Source organism: Spermophilus citellus (genome assembly GCF_964194105.1).
Source record: "Spermophilus citellus genome assembly, chromosome: 5".
Taxonomy (NCBI): Eukaryota; Metazoa; Chordata; class Mammalia; order Rodentia; family Sciuridae; genus Spermophilus; species Spermophilus citellus.
The window spans coordinates 139,692,534-139,710,893 of record NC_138186.1 but is presented as its reverse complement, the minus strand read 5'-3'; the positions used below and the strand labels follow the sequence as shown (position 1 = coordinate 139,710,893).

At 36.2% G+C, this 18,360-nt stretch overlaps 1 protein-coding gene across 1 annotated transcript; it reads right to left on the bottom strand.

Annotated features, from left to right (window-relative positions):
• Window positions 1-5,025: 5,025 nt before the first annotated feature.
• On the bottom strand, window positions 5,026-7,575 carry LOC308649491 (thyroid receptor-interacting protein 11-like; the record flags this gene model as incomplete). Its single annotated transcript, XM_081295024.1, has 1 exon — window positions 5,026-7,575. A coding segment is annotated over one exon (2,550 nt), but the record flags the coding sequence as incomplete, so codon positions are not given.
• Between the last annotated feature and the right edge of the window lie 10,785 nt (window positions 7,576-18,360).

Sequence of the window (18,360 nt, the reverse complement as noted above, 5' to 3'; positions counted from 1 at the left end):
TGCTTTTTCTCTTCTCTGATTTCACCTACTTAAGCTAGAAACTTTTGATTATCTTTTACCTTCATTTACGAAAAGGTTGAAACTACTCCTTTTTTAAAGCCTTTCATCTTTCAAAAACTGATGTTAGCTTCTTTCTCTCCCCCAAGTTTTTTGATCAAATGTTTTAAAAAATGTGTTGATAGGCATTATTGTAGAGCCCCCAAAGTATGTAGATAAACAGTCCAGATATTTAATGAAATATTCTTACTAAGTAACTTTTCCATTGGCAATGGATCATGTGATTCCACGTTGGGGTTGACTCATAAAAATACTCTTACTTCTGGACATATTTAACATCTGGAAAACTGAATTAATGTGAGGTGACTTTTCTATAGAAATGGAAATAAGTAAAATGGATAGGGGTCATAGTATTTGGATTAAAAGTATCTTAGAATTTATCCACTAAGCTTCATGATAAGGCCCTCTGCACTGGAATTTTCTTTCAGTACTTGTACCAGGTTATTTGGGATAAACTAAATATTCTCAACATTTTGCAACATCATATTTGGTTTTCTTCTTCTCTAAATCTGAGATCTCCCTCAGGTGGTTTGGATTTTTCATGTTTCCTGTTATTTAAATGTATCATTTTTATCTTAATGCCATTAAATTTAACAAATATAATCATTTAAAAAAAAAGAGTTTGGAGCTAATGGTTCACTAATGCTGCTCTGTACAGTTGCTTACAAAAGTACATCAGAATTGAAGACTGGTGATGATTACCTGCTACACTGGAGCAAAATTTTATAAACAAAAAGTGCTACAGCAAACAAAACAAAATTTTTAAAAAGAGCTATAGCAAAAAAAAAAAAAAAAAAAAAACAAGATGCAAAAAAAAAAAAAAACCTAGTATCTATATACATATATATATCAGCTTTTTTTCTTTCTCTTTTTGTCTACAAATACAGAGTTCTTTTGCTAAAGGCCATGCTGTAAAGCATCAAAAAGGGTTATGGCTTCTTTAAAGTGCTAAATATTTAGAAGATCCTAGAGTACAAGTCTGGCACTGTTGTCCGGGGACACTGGCAGTGGTGTGAAGGTGGGCATGAAATCTGCGATGGGTTTAAAAAGAGGATGCCCAGGTTATTTTATTTATTTATTTATTCATTTGTGTGTGTGTGTGTGTGTGTGTGTGTGTTCAGATTTGTGAGTTCTTTCTATGCCCTAGAGATTAGTGCTCTATCTGATGTGTGATGGGGCAAAAATTTTCTCCCAAGATGTAGGATCTCTATTCACCTCCCAGATTGTTTGTTTTGTGGAGAAGAAACTTTTTTAGTTTGAATCTATCTCATTTATTGATACTTGATTTTACTTCTTGTGCTATAGGAGTCTTATTAAGGAATTTTGGGACTAATCCCATATGATTGGAATTAGGGCCTACTTTTTCTTCTGTTACATGCAAGCTCTCTGGTTTTATTCCTAGGTCCTTGATTCATTTGAGTGGAGTTTTGTGCATGGTGAGAGAGAGGGGTTTAATTGCACCTCCCTCCAGTTAGAATGTCAGCGATTTTTGAAAATGGCAGCTATGATGAAGACAACAACGATAAGTGTTGGTGAGGATTTCAGGAAAAATGTACACTCCTACACTGTCGGTGGGACTGTAGATTGGTGGAGCCAATATGGAGAGCAGTTTGGAGATTCCTTGGAAATTTGGGAATAGAACCACCATTTGACCTAGCTATCCCTCTTTTTGGTCTATACCCAAAGGACTTAAAAACTGCATACTACAGGGACACAGCCACGTCAATGTTTATAGCAGCAAAATTCACATTAGCTAAATTGTGGAAGCAACTTAGTAGATGAATGCATAAAAAATGTGGCATTTATACACAATTAATATTACTCAGATACTTACCCTCTCGCTCAGTCCAGGAGACGCTAGTGCCCTTCACTACCTCTGTCAGAGCCTGGTTCCGACAGCTGGTGCCTCGGAGAGGACAGGCTGATCCTGCCTGCCTCCCATGTACCCTTTGTCACAGGGAGCGACATTAATGTGAGACCAAATAAAATCCAGTCATAGACATTAATAGAATATCTCAAAAAAGTATTCAATAAAAAGGCTAGCAAATGCAGGGTCTTTAATGAAACTTTAATAAAATTTATGAGACAAGGAAACTGAAAGCACAATATTTTCTGTTTGGTGTTATTCTTTACAATGTAGAAGCTTTTCCTAAGAATGCAGGGAGTATGAAATTTCTAAGGCTATCTTGCTGTTTTCTCCATTAAACCCCTTGCCTTAAAAAAAAATCTTGAATCTATATTAATCTTTGTAATTTTCTGAGTACCTGTATAACATATTTTTCTCAAGAATGCAGTGAGGTCGCTGTTTCCAAGAGCTCTTCAATTCTGAAATATAAGAAGTGTGTTTCCAGGCATTGAAACCCAAAGGCTCACCTAGACACAATGGAGTGAGCCGAATATATAAAAATCTCTCATGACAAATCTGAACTCTGCTTTTCCCAACCATGTGAAGTCTACTGGAATAAGATTCCAAGTAATTTGGCAGGTCGAAGCAAAATATATACTTTGATATTCTTCTCAGGAGTAACAACTGATGGCATCTTAATTTTGGTAAAATAATGCAAATGTTAAGGTGAAATTTAGAAATAAGAAAGGAAAAGCTGATATGTGTGTAGCTACTAGGTGTTTTTCTTCCTTTTTTTTTTAATTTTTGTAAAGTAAAACAAAAGATAAACCAAAAGGTTCTAGCTTAAGTTAGGTAAAATCAAAGAGGAGAAAAAAGAAGATAATATAGCTAATACTTCACTGCCACCTGTAATTTCCAAAACAACTAAGAGCATTTTTATTAAAATTAACTTTATTGACATTTATATTAAATTATATAGTCAATATTAAATAATTCAATCTATATTATGTTAAATTTACTTTGTTAAATTGTATTAATTTAAATAAAATTTAATGAGTTTTTAAATATAAATCATACTATAATTTAATATAAGTTAATAAACAATATCAATTAATAAAATAAATTTAAATCAAACCATAGTATTAATAAAAGAAGTTTAAATAATACTACTAATAAAATTAATTTAAATTAGGTTAATTTATATTAAATGATGATATAATTTATATTTAAAAATATATTAAATTTTGTTTAAATTAATTTTAACAAAAATGTTCTGAATGGTTTTAGAAACTACAGGTGTCAGAGAAGTATGTGCTATGCAATCTGCTTTTTCTCTTCTCTGATTTCACCTACTTAAGCTGGAAACTTTTGATTCATCTTTTACCTTAATTTATCAAAAGGTTATAACTACTCCTATTTTAAAGCTTTTCATCTTTCAAAAACTGTTGTTTGCTTATTTCTCTCCCCAACTTGTTTTGATCAAATGTTTTATAAAATGTGTTTATAAGAATTATTGTAGAGCCCCCAATAGTATGTAGATAAGCAGTCCAGATATTTAATGATACATTCTTACTAATTAACTTTTCCATTGGCAATGGATCCTGTGATCCCACTTCGGGGTTGACTCATAAAAATACTCTTCCTTCTGGACATATTTATCATCTGGAAAACTGAATTAATGTGAAGTGACTTTCGTATAGAAATGGAAATAAGCAAAATGGATAGGGGTCATAGAATTTGGATTCAAAGCATCTTAGAATTTATCCACTAAGCTTCATGTTTAGGTCCTCCCCATTGGAATTTTCGCGTGGTCGTTGTACAATGTTATCTTGGATAAACTAAACATTCTCAACTTTTTGCAACATTATGTTTGGTTTTCATGTACTCTCAATCTGAGACATCCTTCTTATGGGTTGGATTTTTCTTGTTCCCTGTAATTACATGTATCGTTTTTATCTTAATGCCATTAAATTTAAGAAATAATATTATTGTTTTAAAAAAAAGAGGTTGGAACTAGTGGTTCAAGAAGGCTGCTCTGTACAGTTGCTCACAAAAGTACATCAGAATTGATAACTGGTGATGATTATCTGCTACATTGGAACAAAATTCTAGAAACAAAAAGTGCTACAAAAAACAAAACAAATTTTTTAAAAAGTACTATAGCAAAAAATCACAACAACAACAACAACTAAAAAAATAAAATGAAATACCTAGTAGCTATACACTTACATTTACCAGCTTTTTTGCTTTCTCTTTTTGTCTACAAACACATGAGTACTTTTTCAAAAGGCCATGCTGTAAAACGTAGAAAAAGGGTTATGGCTTCTTTCAAATGCTAAATATTTAGAAGATCCTGGAGTACAACTCTGGCACTATTGTCCAGGGACACTGGCAGTGGTGTAAAGGTGGGCATGAAATCTGCAATGGGTTTAACAAGAGGATGCCCAGGTCCACCAAGTCCAACTCCAGCTAGGTTACTAAGAGGCACAGCTGCAGAACGTGGAGCCAAAACAACTCATCCACTTACTGACACCACCATGATCTTTATTCAACAACTGCTCCATTTCGTCCTTTGGGATGTCCAGGATGCTCCCCATCAACTGCAATACTTCACGACGTTTGTCCTTTGGTGTCTGGAAATGACCAATAAAAAGGTTTCGCATGAGGACTTTGTCCACTTTTCCTTCTGCGCTGTTGACCAAAGTCGACAATTTCTGTTGTGCATGGTCCAACATTTCTTTTCGGAGCTCGTTTTGTTTTTTCAGTTCTTCCATCTGTTCTTCCTTGAGATCTAAGTCTTCTCTCAGTCTGGAAGCAGAATCCAACAGAGCATTTGCTTCATCCAAACGTTCCTGCAATGATGATACTTCTCCTTCTAGCTTTTCGGCCTTGTTCTTCCATTCAGCTATTGACCGTTTTTCTTTGTCTTCTGCAGCCAAAATTTCCTGGGTGTAAGACTCTTCTGATTCCAAGAGATGGCTGCGTAGCCTTTCTAGCTCCCGGTTTAGGCGTAATTCTTGGTCCCGTAAGTGTTGAACCTCTTTTTCTCTTAGGATTTTTACTTTGGTCTCTTGAAAAATATCAGAATTCAATGTTTGAGCATCTCCTTTCTCTCCAGGCAACTGGGCTTTTAGTTCTTCAATAGTTTTCTGCAAGTTCTTAATTTCCTCCTCTTTTTCTGAAATTAACTGGCTATGCGCAGCATTCATCTGCTCATATTTGTACTTAAATTCATCCATTTCCTCCTTCTGCTCCTGTAAAGACTGAAGTAGTTGCATTTTACGCTGGTTTTGGTTTTCAATGATATTCAGGTGGTCTTGAATTTCATCTTCCAGATGATTTTTGACTATATTCAGTTGAGATACCTCCAATTCTAGTTCTGTGACAGCATCAAGAGCTGTAGGCTCAGCCACTGGTACAGCTTGATTGTGCTGTTCCCTAAGTATTTCCAGTTCTACTCGCAGATAGTTGTTTTCTGCTCTCATGTAGGTAAGACTTTTGTCCTTTCTTTCGATGGATTGCCTTAAAGTTTCATTTTCTCCTAAGGCCTGAGAACACTTATCTAAATCCTTTTGTAGTTGTGAACTTTTTTCTTCGAGTTTTTCAATAAAAACTTCTTTCTCATTTATGACTTGTATCAATCGCTCCTCTTCTTCTACATAAGATGCCAAAATTTCATCAGTTTCTTTTTCATCAGCAGTCATTTGCTCAATATTCTTTTTGAGTCCTGCTATTTCAAAGTCCTTCTCTTGGATGAGTTGAACTGCACATTCGTGTTTCAGCTTTAAGACACAGGTATTCAAATTATGTGCATTGGAGAGTTCCTGAATAGTCTGCCTGTGATTATTTGCTTCTTCCAACAGTCTTTTTTCTGCCTGGTGCAGTTTGGCTTCAATCTCTTCTTTGTCTCTTTTGAGAGTCTCCGTGATAGTGTCTTTTTCTTGAGAGATTTGATTGTAAGCAGCAATAGATTCTTCCAACTTACGCCTTACATCGTCACGTGCTAAAATCAACATTTCATTTTCCGTTTTGAGTTCAACGGCAACTTTCTTTAAATTTTCATTGAGCTGTTCCTCTTCAGAAAGATTTTGCCTTAAGTTGCTAACTTCAGCTTCTCGTTCTTTAAGCATGTCATCCTTACAATGACTGTTAGAGTCTTCATTCAGAGAAGTTCGATACTTGCTCTTAAATCCAGACAGCTCATCTTCAAGTTGTCTAATGTGATCCTTAAGCCCCAGGTTTTCCTGCTGGATGTTTAAACTATTTTTTTGTGACTGATTTAGCTGATCTGCTAAATCTTCTACTTTACCTTCAAGCTTCTGCTTAGTTAAGTGCAAATCACTGAGGCTCTGTGCGTTCTCAGTTAACTTCTCCTTCTGCACATGCAACTCTTGGGATATGTTCATTTGATCATCCTCAAGTTGATGAACTCTCTTTTTTTCATCATCTAGATCTTGTTCCAACTTCTTGATGACAAGGTCTCCTTCATTCCGTTGTTTGGATAGCTCCTCTTGTATCAAAATCATGTGCTTTGTAGCTTCCTGATTCTGATGATCCAGTTCTTCTAACTCGGCTATCAGCATTTTCTTTTCATTGATAGTCTGATTCAGTTCTTCCTCCTTTGCCTTCAAGTGAAGTTTTAAGTCTAGTAATTGTACATTCAAATTCATGTCTGTTGAAGCTCTGTTTTTCATGACTTGGTAGTCACAGCTCCATTTTGACAGTGACATCTGAAGTTCCTCTTTTTCTTGACTCAATGATGCCTTCTCTTTTTCTAAAGCTTCAACATGCATTTTAAGTTTCAGATGGTCTTCAGCCAGACGGTTATCCTGGTTTAAACCATTTAGTCTCACGATTTCCTTCTCCGCATCAGCCAGGGCTTGTTGAAGCCTGAACACTTCTTCCACTGCTGAGCTCTGAGGAAGGATTCTTCCCTTTTCTGCCACAGTAGAACTCTGCTCCCAAACTGAAATTTCATGCTGATGATCATATATGTCTGGACTTTGGTTTGGTTGAAGAGTCTTGACAGTATTTTGTACTTTGCAGATTTCACTTGAGTCAGAATGGTGTGTTCCCTGAGCCTCAGCAATCTGCCTCGAGTGGCCAACTTCAGATTCATGTTTTGCAGCTTCAGTTGATAATCTGTTTGTTTCTTGTTGTGATAAGATTATGTCACTAGAGTCCATGTCGTCATCACGAAAGGCTGAAAAATGACTACTGATCAGGGAACCGAACGGAGCCGGTGCAGTTGTTGTTGGCACACCACAAGCTCCCGAGTGTACTGATTGAGCGGCTGCCTGTAGTTGGAACATTTGATCTTGCAGTACAATCTGTCCTGCTTTAAGATGGCTGATCTCTACCTCTTTCTGTTGCAGTTGGTTTTGGTAACTTACAGACTGATGGTTTATTTGTCGCTCTGATGCTTCATGCTTTTCTTCCAGGTCAGTACAATACTCTTTCAGTCTTTCATTCTCACATCTTAGTGTGGAATCAGTAGTTTCCATTTCCTTTCTCCAACAATGATGTAAAGCTGCCTCTGGGTCTCCTAAGTCACCCGGAAGCATTTCCCCGGCGAAGCTGGAGCTATGGCCGGTGAGGAAAGCCAAGCTGCTCCCCACCTGACCCAAGAAGTGGCCCAAGCCTGAGCCCAGGCCTCCAAACCAGGACCACATCGTGGCCACTTCAGTGATCCATGGGACCAGCTCTGAAAAGCGCGTCCATCACCGTCCACTTCTCTGCCCCGAACGTCCTCTGGCGTTGCCGGGGTCAATTATGACCCAAGCGCTCAGAATTCCTCAGAGCGCGGGGTTCCTGGGGCTGCACCAACACTAATCATCCCTTCCTGCCTGTAAACTCAGAAGCCTGTCCTGCGCTTTGACCAGGGACTGGCATCCAGTAGCACACACTCACCCCCTGCAGGGCCTCTGCTTCTTCCCTGCACTTGCCTGTCAGCTATTGGCTCACAGGATTGGGCAGGGTTGGCTGGGAGGAGCTAGAGATCCAGGAAAGTGTTCTAGTTTGAGTCCCAAGGCAGTGTGCTGTGGAGCCAGGAAGAATCAATGTTGTAGATGAAATCCAAAGGTAGTTCACTGGACAGTTCCCTCTTGTCTGGGAGAGGTGGGCTTTTTGTCCCATTCAGTTGCATTCGGTTGACGAGGTGAGGTCTCTCTCCATTACAGAATGGAATCTATTTAACTAAAAGTCCCCGATTCAAAAGTAAATCTCACCCCATAACACCAGCACAGACGCACCCAGAATAAAAGTTGGCCAAGTGTCTGGGCATCGTAGCCAGGACGAGTTAACATGTAAAATTAACCATCACAAAGTCTTAATCATTCTCAGAACTCAAATTATAATATGGATTAAATGTCACTAAAGAACCATCTTTACCCTTTCCAAAAATAAATTTTTGCTGTTAATCTATAAATTTTCGAGTTCATTTTAATATTATTTGGTCCTTGTTAATTCTGATTGAGTTTATTTAAGTGCTCAAAAATTCCACTTAAATTTCACTTAAGAAAATTTGTTTTAGAGCCAACAGGTTGATGTTCACTTAACCTATTGTTGTTTATCAATGCCAAATATAATCCAGGTTTAAACAGTACAGAGTGAAATAAAAAGTTGAGAAATTTTCTACGATGGAGTAACAATCCTAAATTTAATTCCCATACCTCTAAGGATCAGAAGGAGTTAAGATAAGGCCCTGGTTTCCAAGGTGTTTAAATTCCAACAAGTTAATGAGGAGGCAGTTTTGTAGAGTTGGGGACAAAGCAAAGAGATGAAGCACATGGGCTGTAACAGACATACCAGTTGGGACCAAAGCAATTTTGGAGCTAAACTGACAGAATGCATTTAGAAAACCTCTCTCCCAAGCATGAGTTGAACAGTAAATGAGAACATAGTGTGTAGTTCTCACCTGATGGCTGGTGCAGAGAAAGTGGCCAACAAATAGAGCCTGCTGCCACTTTGTTCATATTTGCTTTTTGTTTTGTTTAGGATCATTTTCCTCATTACCCTTTAGAAGGGGTTTGGGTTTGCTCCCATTACTCTCTTCTCAGAGCCCATATTCAGGAGACTCTTTTCCTTGAGCTGTTCTTTCTATATGTCTGTTCAGGGAACAAAACCTCAAGGTGGCAGAAATAAGATTTAAAAAAAGGCAGAATTTTTGGAAAATTAATGGTTAAATAGATTCTAAGGATTATAATAATCACCTCATAATGTCTCTTGCCTTCAAGATAGAGCAAGTAGACATAATTACTCAGATTGGTATCAGAAACTAGTGACTGCATTTGTGTCCTGTGCTAGAAAAGGAAATCTTCTTGGTCCTTCTTATTCATCTCCAAATCTGAGAGAGAAATCAGGCCTGTGTTAGTCAATCTCTCCTCATAAAAGACTAATATAAAAATTTAAGCCCCTTTTAGCATCTGCTGAAGTGCGAATCCACGCTGTACCCCAGCTGTGTCTACTGTTGACGAAGGCATTAACAATACCAAGTGTCCTTTTCTCCCTTTAGACCATTCCTCCTGTGTGTGTGTGTGTGTGTGTGTGTGTGTGTGTGTGTGTGTTAGAAGACTTTTTCATCACTTTGACAACATACCTGAGAAAATTAAATGAGTAAATATTTATTTTGGTTCAATTTCAGGCTCCATTGCTGTGGCCTGAAGTGAGGCAGATTACCATGGCAGAGAGCCTGGCTTCAAAACAGAGCTGCTCAACTCATGGAGATCAGGGGATCAACTCATGGAGATCATGGAGATCAGGTGAGGGGAAGAAAGGACTGAGGAATATGATGTACCCTTCCAGGGAATCAACGCCAATGGCCTACCCTCCAACTAGGCCCTACCGCCCACAGTTTTTACCAACTCCCAATAGTCCTGTCCAATCGTGAACCCATCAGTGGATTGATCCACAGATGAGGTTAGAGCCCAGGATTCAATTCACCTTTCTGTAGAGTCCGTTCTGAATGCTGTTACATTGGGGTCTAAGCTTTCAACACATGACCTTTGGGCAACATTCCAGATCCAAATTATAGCAGGGTGCCTCCTTCTCTTTAGGTGTTCTGTGTTTGTTTATTGTTTTAAATCACAAATAATGATCCTTTTTCAGTGTAAGACCTATCACATTTGGCTTGAATCTGGTTCCAGTGGTTGTTGCTCCTACTGCTGAAAGGCATTTCTGATCACTCAGATTCAGTCTTCTAGCGTGGTTCACTCTGACCACAGCTGTTTGTCATTTTATATTTCAATCTGAGAGAGATACCTACCTACTGTATTCAAAACTGACCATCCAAATAAAAGCATTTCTCTTCTTGTAAATATGTTTGGAATATTCCTGGAAACTATGGGGGATATGGAGGGAAAACCCTGGCTCATTCGCGAACACATGTGACAAAAAGCATCCAATAATCATAAGTATATCCTTATACATGTATTCAGTGCCCCCAAAGTACAAGGTATTGTGGTAGATATTGTGAACAACATGAAGCTGTGTTATATACATTTCCTGCTATGAAGTGCAATTGAATACAGTCAATCAATGGAGAAGATGTTACATAGAGTGATCCTTGAATTATAATGCAAGGTCAGCCATTGATGACTGTGGTGGTGAGGATCTCATATGGGGGAAAAGACTAAGTAAGAAAGAATAAGCCAGAAGTAGAGAGCCCTTAATAATGGGGCTTTGTTAAAACACAGTTGAAGATTAAAATAATGAAGGCTTTTTGAGTCTATAAACATAGGGTGATAAATTCTATGCAAGATATTAAGTTTGTACTTTTTTTTAATACCTCATAATTCATTCAAACATTTTCTTATAGATTTCAGTAGAATTTTTAAATCTCTTTAATATGGGCCTTGTCTCTTCTTGTTTCTTTTTTTAAATTTTTATTGGTTGCTCAAAACATTACAATGATCTTGACATATCATATTTCATACATTTGATTCAAGTGGGGTATGAATTCTTATTTTTACCACGTGTACAGTTTGCGGGATCACATTGGTTATACATCCGAGTTTATACACACTGCCATACTAGTGTCTGTTATATTCTGCTGCCTTTCCTATTCCCTCCCTATCCCCCCTTCTGTCCCCTCCCCTCCCCTCCCACAATCTCTCTCTACCCCGTCTACTGTAATTCATTTCTCTCCTTTTTTCCCCTTTCCCCTCACATCCTCTTATATGTAATTTTGTATAACAGTGAGGGTATCCTTCCATTTCCATGAAATTCCCCTTCTCTCTCCCATTCCCTCCCACCTCTTGTCCCTTCTAAATGGTAATCTTCTTTTCATGCTCTTCCAGCCTGCTCTGTTTTGAGTCCCCCCTCCTTATATGAAAGAAGACATTCAGCATTTCTTTTCTAGGGATTGGCTAACTTCACTTAGCATAATCTGCTCTCATGCCATCCATGTCCCTGCAAATGCCATGATTTTGTTATTTTTTAGTGCTGAGTAATATTCCATTGTGTACAAATGCCACATTTTTTTATCCATTCATCTATTGACTGGCATCTAGGTTGGTTCCACGTTCTAGCTATTGTGAATTGTGCTGCTATGAACATTGATGTAGCTGTATCCCTATAGTGTGCTCTTTTTAGGTCTCTGGGAATAGTCCGAGAAGGGGAATAGCTGGGTCGGATGGTGGTTCCATTCCCAGCTTTCCAAGGAATCTCCATAATGCTTTCCAAATTGGCTGCACCAATTTGCAGTCCCACCGGCAATGTACAAGTGTACCTTTTCCCCCACATCCTTGCCAGCACTTGTTGTTGTTTGACTTCCTAGTGGCTGCCATTCTTACTGGACTGATATGGTATCTTAGAGTGGTTTTAATTTGCATTTCTCTGATTGCTAGAGATGGTGAGCATTTTTTCCGTGTATTTTTTGATTAATTATATATCCTTCTCTGAGAAGTGTCTGTTCAGGTCCTTGGCCCATTTGTTGATCGGGTTATTTGTTTTCTTAATGTTTAATTTTTGAGTTCTTTGTATACTCTGGATATTAGGGCTCGGCACATTTGTATTTTTAAGAATTGGCATAATCAATGAAATGTTCCGCACACATTTGTAGGAAGATTAACATAACACTCCAGTGACAATACAATAGTAGAAGGATTGATTTGGACTGAGAAGTTGTTCAGTGAATGATATATTACCCATAAATTTGAATTCTCATTATCACAAAGAAGCAAGGTGAAAATAAGAATTTAAGAGAGTGTTGGGGATATGGCTCAAGTAGCAGCTCGTTCACCTAGCATGCGTGAGGCATGGGGTTTGATCCTCAGCACTACATAAAAAAATAAATAAAATAAAGATGCTGTGTCCACTAAAGGCTAAATAATAAATATTTTTTAAAACGAATTTAAGATAGTCCATAAATGCTATATACAAACTGTGAAAGTAGATGCTTTCGCATCTAGTGACTTTTATAAGTAGGACAAAGAATTAAATGTAGTTCTGCTGTGTATAAAATGATCACAATAAATCACCAATGTCATTTTTTTGAAATGGGAAAATTTTTTTTATTGGTTATTCAAAACATTACAAAGCTCTTGACATATCATCTTTCATACATTTGATTCAAGTGGGTTATAAACTCCCATTTTTACCCCAAATACAGATTGCAGAATCACATCGGTTACACATCCACGTTTCTACATAATGCCATATTAGTGACTGTTGTATTCTGGTACCTTTCCTATCGCCTACTATCTCCTCTCCCTCCCCTCCCATCTTCTCTCTCTACCCCGTCTGCTGTAATTCAATTCTCTCTCTTGTTTTTTTTTTTTTCCCCCCCTTTTCCCTCACATCCTCTTATATTTAATTTTGTGTAACAATGAGGGTCTCCTTCCATTTCCATGCGATTTCCCTTCTCTCTCCCTTTCCCTCCCACCACTTGTCTCTCTTTCATGTTAATCTTTTCCTCATGCTCTTCCTCCCTGCTCTGTTCTTAGTTGCTCTCCTTATATCAAAGAAGACATTTAGCATTTGTTTTTTAGGGATTGGCTAGATTCACTTAGCATAATCTGCTCTAATGCCATCCATTTCCCTGCAAATTCCATGATTTTGTCATTTCTTAGTGCTGCGTAATACTCCATTGTGTGTAAATGCCACATTTTTTTTTTTTTTTTATCCATCGTCTACTAAAGGGCATCTAGGTGGGTTCCACAGTCTAGCTATTGTGAATTGTGCTGCTGTGCACACTGATGTGGCAGTATCCCTATAGTACGCTCTTTTAAGGTCTTCAGGGAATATTCCGAGAAGGGCTATAGCTGGGTCAAATGGTGGTTCCATTCCCAGCTTTCCCAGGAATCTCCATATTGCTTTCCAAATTGACCGCACCAATTTGCAGTCCCACCAGCAATGTACAAGTGTACCCTTTTCCCCACATCCTCGCCAGTTCTTATTGTTGTTTGACTTCATAATGGATGCCAATCTTACTGGAGTGAGGTGATATCTTAGGGTGGTTTTGATTTGCATTTCTCTGACTGCTAGAGATGGTGAGCATTTATTCATGTACTTGTTGATTGATTGTATGTCCTCCTCTGAGAAGTGTCTGTTCAGGTCCTTGGCCCATTTGTTGATTGGGTTATTTGTTATCTTATGGTTTAATTTTTTGAGTTCTTTGTATACTCTGGATATTAGGGCTCTATCTGAAGTGTGAGGAGTAAAAATTTGTTCCCAGGATGTAGGCTCCCTATTTACCTCTCTTATTGTTTCTCTTGCTGAGAAAAAACTTTTTAGTTTAAGTCAGTCCCAATTGTTGATTCTTGTTATTAACTCTTGTTCTATGGATGTCCTATTAAGGAATTTGGAGCCCGGCACCACAATATGTGGATCGGAGCCAACTTTTTCTTCTATGAGATGCAGAGTCTCTGATTTGATATCAAGCTCTTTGATCCATTTTGTGTTAACTTTTGTGCATGGCGAGAGAAAGGGATTCAGTTTCATTTTGTTGTATATGGATTTCCAGTTTTCCCAGCACCGTTTGTTGAAGACGCTATCCTTCCTCCATTGCATGCTTTTAGCCCCTTTATCAAATATAAGAAAGTTGTAATTTTGTGGATTGGTCTCTGTGTCCTCTATTCTGTACCATTGGTTCACCCGCCTGTTTTGGTACCAGTACCATGCTGTTTTGGTTACTCTGGCTCTGTAGTACAGTTTGAAATCTGGTATCGCTATACCGCCAGATTCACACTTCCTGCTTAGAATTGCTTTTGCTAATGTTTCTCAGACACCTGTAGTTTCTAAAACCACTAAGAGGATTTTTATTAAAATTAATTTTATTAATTTTTTTATTATATTATATAGTTCATATTAAATGATTTAATCTATATTAAATGTTATTTAAATTGACTTTGTTAAATTGTGTTAATGTAAATGAGATTTAATGAGCTTTTAAATATAAATCAATCTAAAATTTAGTCAAAATTTAAAAAATCAATTAAGAAAAGAAATTTAAATCAAACAATAGTATTAATAAAATAAATTTAAACAATATTAATTAATAAAATAAATTTAAATCAGATCAATTTATATTAAATGATAATATAATTTATATTTAAAAATTTATTAAATTTTATTTGAATTAATTTTAATAAAAATATTCTGAATGGTTTTAGAAACTACAGGTGTTAGAGAAGTATGTGCTATGCAATCTGCTTTTTCTCTTCTCTGATTTCACCTACTTAAGCTAGAAACTTTTGATTATCTTTTACCTTAATTTACGAAAAGGTTGAAACTACTCCTTTTTTAAAGCCTTTCATCTTTCAAAAACCGATGTTAGCTTCTTTCTCTCCCCCAATTTTTTTGATCAAATGTTTTAAAAAATGTGTTGATAGGCATTATTGTAGAGCCCCCAAAGTATGTAGATAAACAGTCCAGATATTTAATGAAATATTCTTACTAAGTAACTTTTCCATTGGCAATGGATCATGTGATTCCACGTTGGGGTTGACTCATAAAAATACTCTTACTTCTGGACATATTTAACATCTGGAAAACTGAATTAATGTGAGGTGACTTTTCTATAGAAATGGAAATAAGTAAAATGGATAGGGGTCATAGTATTTGGATTAAAAGTATCTTAGAATTTATCCACTAAGCTTCATGATAAGGCCCTCTGCACTGGAATTTTCTTTCAGTACTTGTACCAGGTTATTTGGGATAAACTAAATATTCTCAACATTTTGCAACATCATATTTGGTTTTCTTCTTCTCTAAATCTGAGATCTCCCTCAGGTGGTTTGGATTTTTCATGTTTCCTGTTATTTAAATGTATCATTTTTATCTTAATGCCATTAAATTTAACAAATATAATCATTTAAAAAAAAAAGAGTTTGGAGCTAATGGTTCACTAATGCTGCTCTGTACAGTTGCTTACAAAAGTACATCAGAATTGAAGACTGGTGATGATTACCTGCTACACTGGAGCAAAATTTTATAAACAAAAAGTACTACAGCAAACAAAACAAAATTCTTAAAAAGAGCTATAGCAAAAAAAAAAAAAAAAAAAAAAAAAACCTAGTATCTATATACATACATATATATATATATATATATATATATATATATATATATATATAATCTCAGCTTTTTTTCTTTCTCTCTTTGTCTACAAATACAGAGTTCTTTTGCAAAAGGCCATGCTGTAAAACATCAAAAAGGGTTATGGCTTCTTTAAAGTGCTAAATATTTAGAAGATCCTAGAGTACAAGTCTGGCACTGTTGTCCGGGGACACTGGCAGTGGTGTGAAGGTGGGCATGAAATCTGCGATGGGTTTAAAAAGAGGATGCCCAGGTTATTTTATTTATTTATTTGTGTGTGTGTGTGTGTGTGTGTGTGTGTGTGTGTGTGTGTGTTCAGATTTGTGAGTTCTTTCTATGCCCTAGAGATTAGTGCTCTATCTGATGTGTGATGGGGCAAAAATTTTCTCCCAAGATGTAGGATCTCTATTCACCTCCCAGATTGTTTGTTTTGTGGAGAAGAAACTTTTTTAGTTTGAATCTATCTCATTTATTGATACTTGATTTTACTTCTTGTGCTATAGGAGTCTTATTAAGGAATTTTGGGACTAATCCCATATGATTGGAATTAGGGCCTACTTTTTCTTCTGTTACATGCAAGCTCTCTGGTTTTATTCCTAGGTCCTTGATTCATTTGAGTGGAGTTTTGTGCATGGTGAGAGATAGGGGTTTAATTGCACCTCACTCCAGTTAGAATGTCAGCGATTTTTGAAAATGGCAGCTATGATGAAGACAACAACGATAAGTGTTGGTGAGGATTTCAGGAAAAATGTACACGCCTACACTGTCGGTGGGACTGTAGATTGGTGGAGCCAATATGGAGAGCGGTTTGGAGATTCCTTGGAAATTTGGGAATAGAACCACCATTTGACCTAGCTATCCCTCTTTTTGGTCTATACCCAAAGGACTTAAAAACTGCATACTACAGGGACACAGCCACATCAATGTTTATAGCAGCAAAATTCACATTAGCTAAATTGTGGAAACAACTTAGTAGATGAATGCATAAAAAATGTGGCATTTATACACAATTAATATTACTCAGATACTTACCCTCTCGCTCAGTCCAGGAGACGCTAGTGCCCTTCACTACCTCTGTCAGAGCCTGGTTCCGACAGCTGGTGCCTCGGAGAGGACAGGCTGATCCTGCCTGCCTCCCATGTACCCTTTGTCACAGGGAGCGACATTAATGTGAGACCAAATAAAATCCAGTCATAGACATTAATAGAATATCTCAAAAAAGTATTTAATAAAAAGGCTAGCAAATACAGGGTCTTTAATGAAACTTTAATAAAATTTATGAGACAAGGAAACTGAAAGCACAATATTTTCTTAGGAACTTTTCTGTTTGGTGTTATTCTTTACAATATAGAAGCTTTTCCTAAGAATGCAGGGAGTATGAAATTTCTAAGGCTATCTTGCTGTTTTCTCCATTAAACCCCTTGTCTTAAAAAAAATCTTGAATCTATATTAATCTTTGTAATTTTCTGAGTACCCGTATAACATATTTTTCTCAAGAATGCGGTGAGGTCGCTGTTTCCAAGAGCTCTTCAATTCTGAAATATAAGAAGTGTGTTTCCAGGCATCGAAACCCAAAGGCTCACCTAGACACAATGGAGTGAGCCGAATATATAAAAGTCTCTCATGACAAATCTGAACTCTGCTTTTCCCAACCATGTGAAGTCTACTGGAATAAGATTCCAAGTAATTTGGCAGGTCGAAGCAAAATATATACTTTGGTATTCTTCTCAGGAGTAACAACTGATGGCATCTTAATTTTGGTAAAATAATGTAAATGTTAAGGTGAAATTTAGAAATAAGAAAGGAAAAGCTGATGTGTGTGTAGGTACTAGGTGTTTTTCTTCCTTTTTTTATTTTTGTAAAGTAAAACAAAAGATAAACCAAAAGGTTCTAGCTTAAGTTAGGTAAGATCAAAGAGGAGAAAAAAGAAGATACTATAGCTAATACTTCACTGCCACCTGTAATTTCCAAAACAACTAAGAGCATTTTTATTAAAATTAACTTTATTGACGTTTATATTAAATTATATAGTCAATATTAAATAACTCAATCTATATTATGTTAAATTTACTTTGTTAAATTGTATTAATTTAAATAAAATTTAATGAGTTTTTAAATATAAATCATACTATAATTTAATATAAGTTAATAAACAGTATCAATTAATAAAAGAAATTTAAATCAAACCATAGTATTAATAAAAGAAATTTAAATAATACTACTAATAAAATTAATTTAAATTAGGTTAATTTATATTAAATGATGATGTAATTTATATTTAAAAATATATTAAATTTTGTTTAAATTAATTTTAACAAAAATGTTCTGAATGGTTTTAGAAACTACAGGTGTCAGAGAAGTATGTGCTATGCAATCTGCTTTTTCTCTTCTCTGATTTCACCTACTTAAGCTGGAAACTTCTGATTCATCTTTTACCTTAATTTATCAAAAGGTTATAACTACTCCTATTTTAAAGCTTTTCATCTTCCAAAAACTGTTGTTAGCTTATTTCTCTCCCCAACTTGTTTTGATCAAATGTTTTATAAAATGTGTTTATGAGAATTATTGTAGAGCCCCCAATAGTATATAGATAAGCAGTCCAGATATTTAATGATACATTCTTACTAATTAACTTTTCCATTGGCAATGGATCCTGTGATCCCACTTCGGGGTTGACTCATAAAAATACTCTTCCTTCTGGACATGTTTATCATCTGGAAAACTGAATTAATGTGAAGTGACTTTCGTATAGAAATGGAAATAAGCAAAATGGATAGGGGTCCTAGAATTTGGATTCAAAGCATCTTAGAATTTATCCACTAAGCTTCATGTTTAGGTCCTCCCCATTGGAATTTTCTCGTGGTAGTTGTACAATGTTATCTTGGATGAACTAAATATTCTCAACTTTTTGCAACATTATG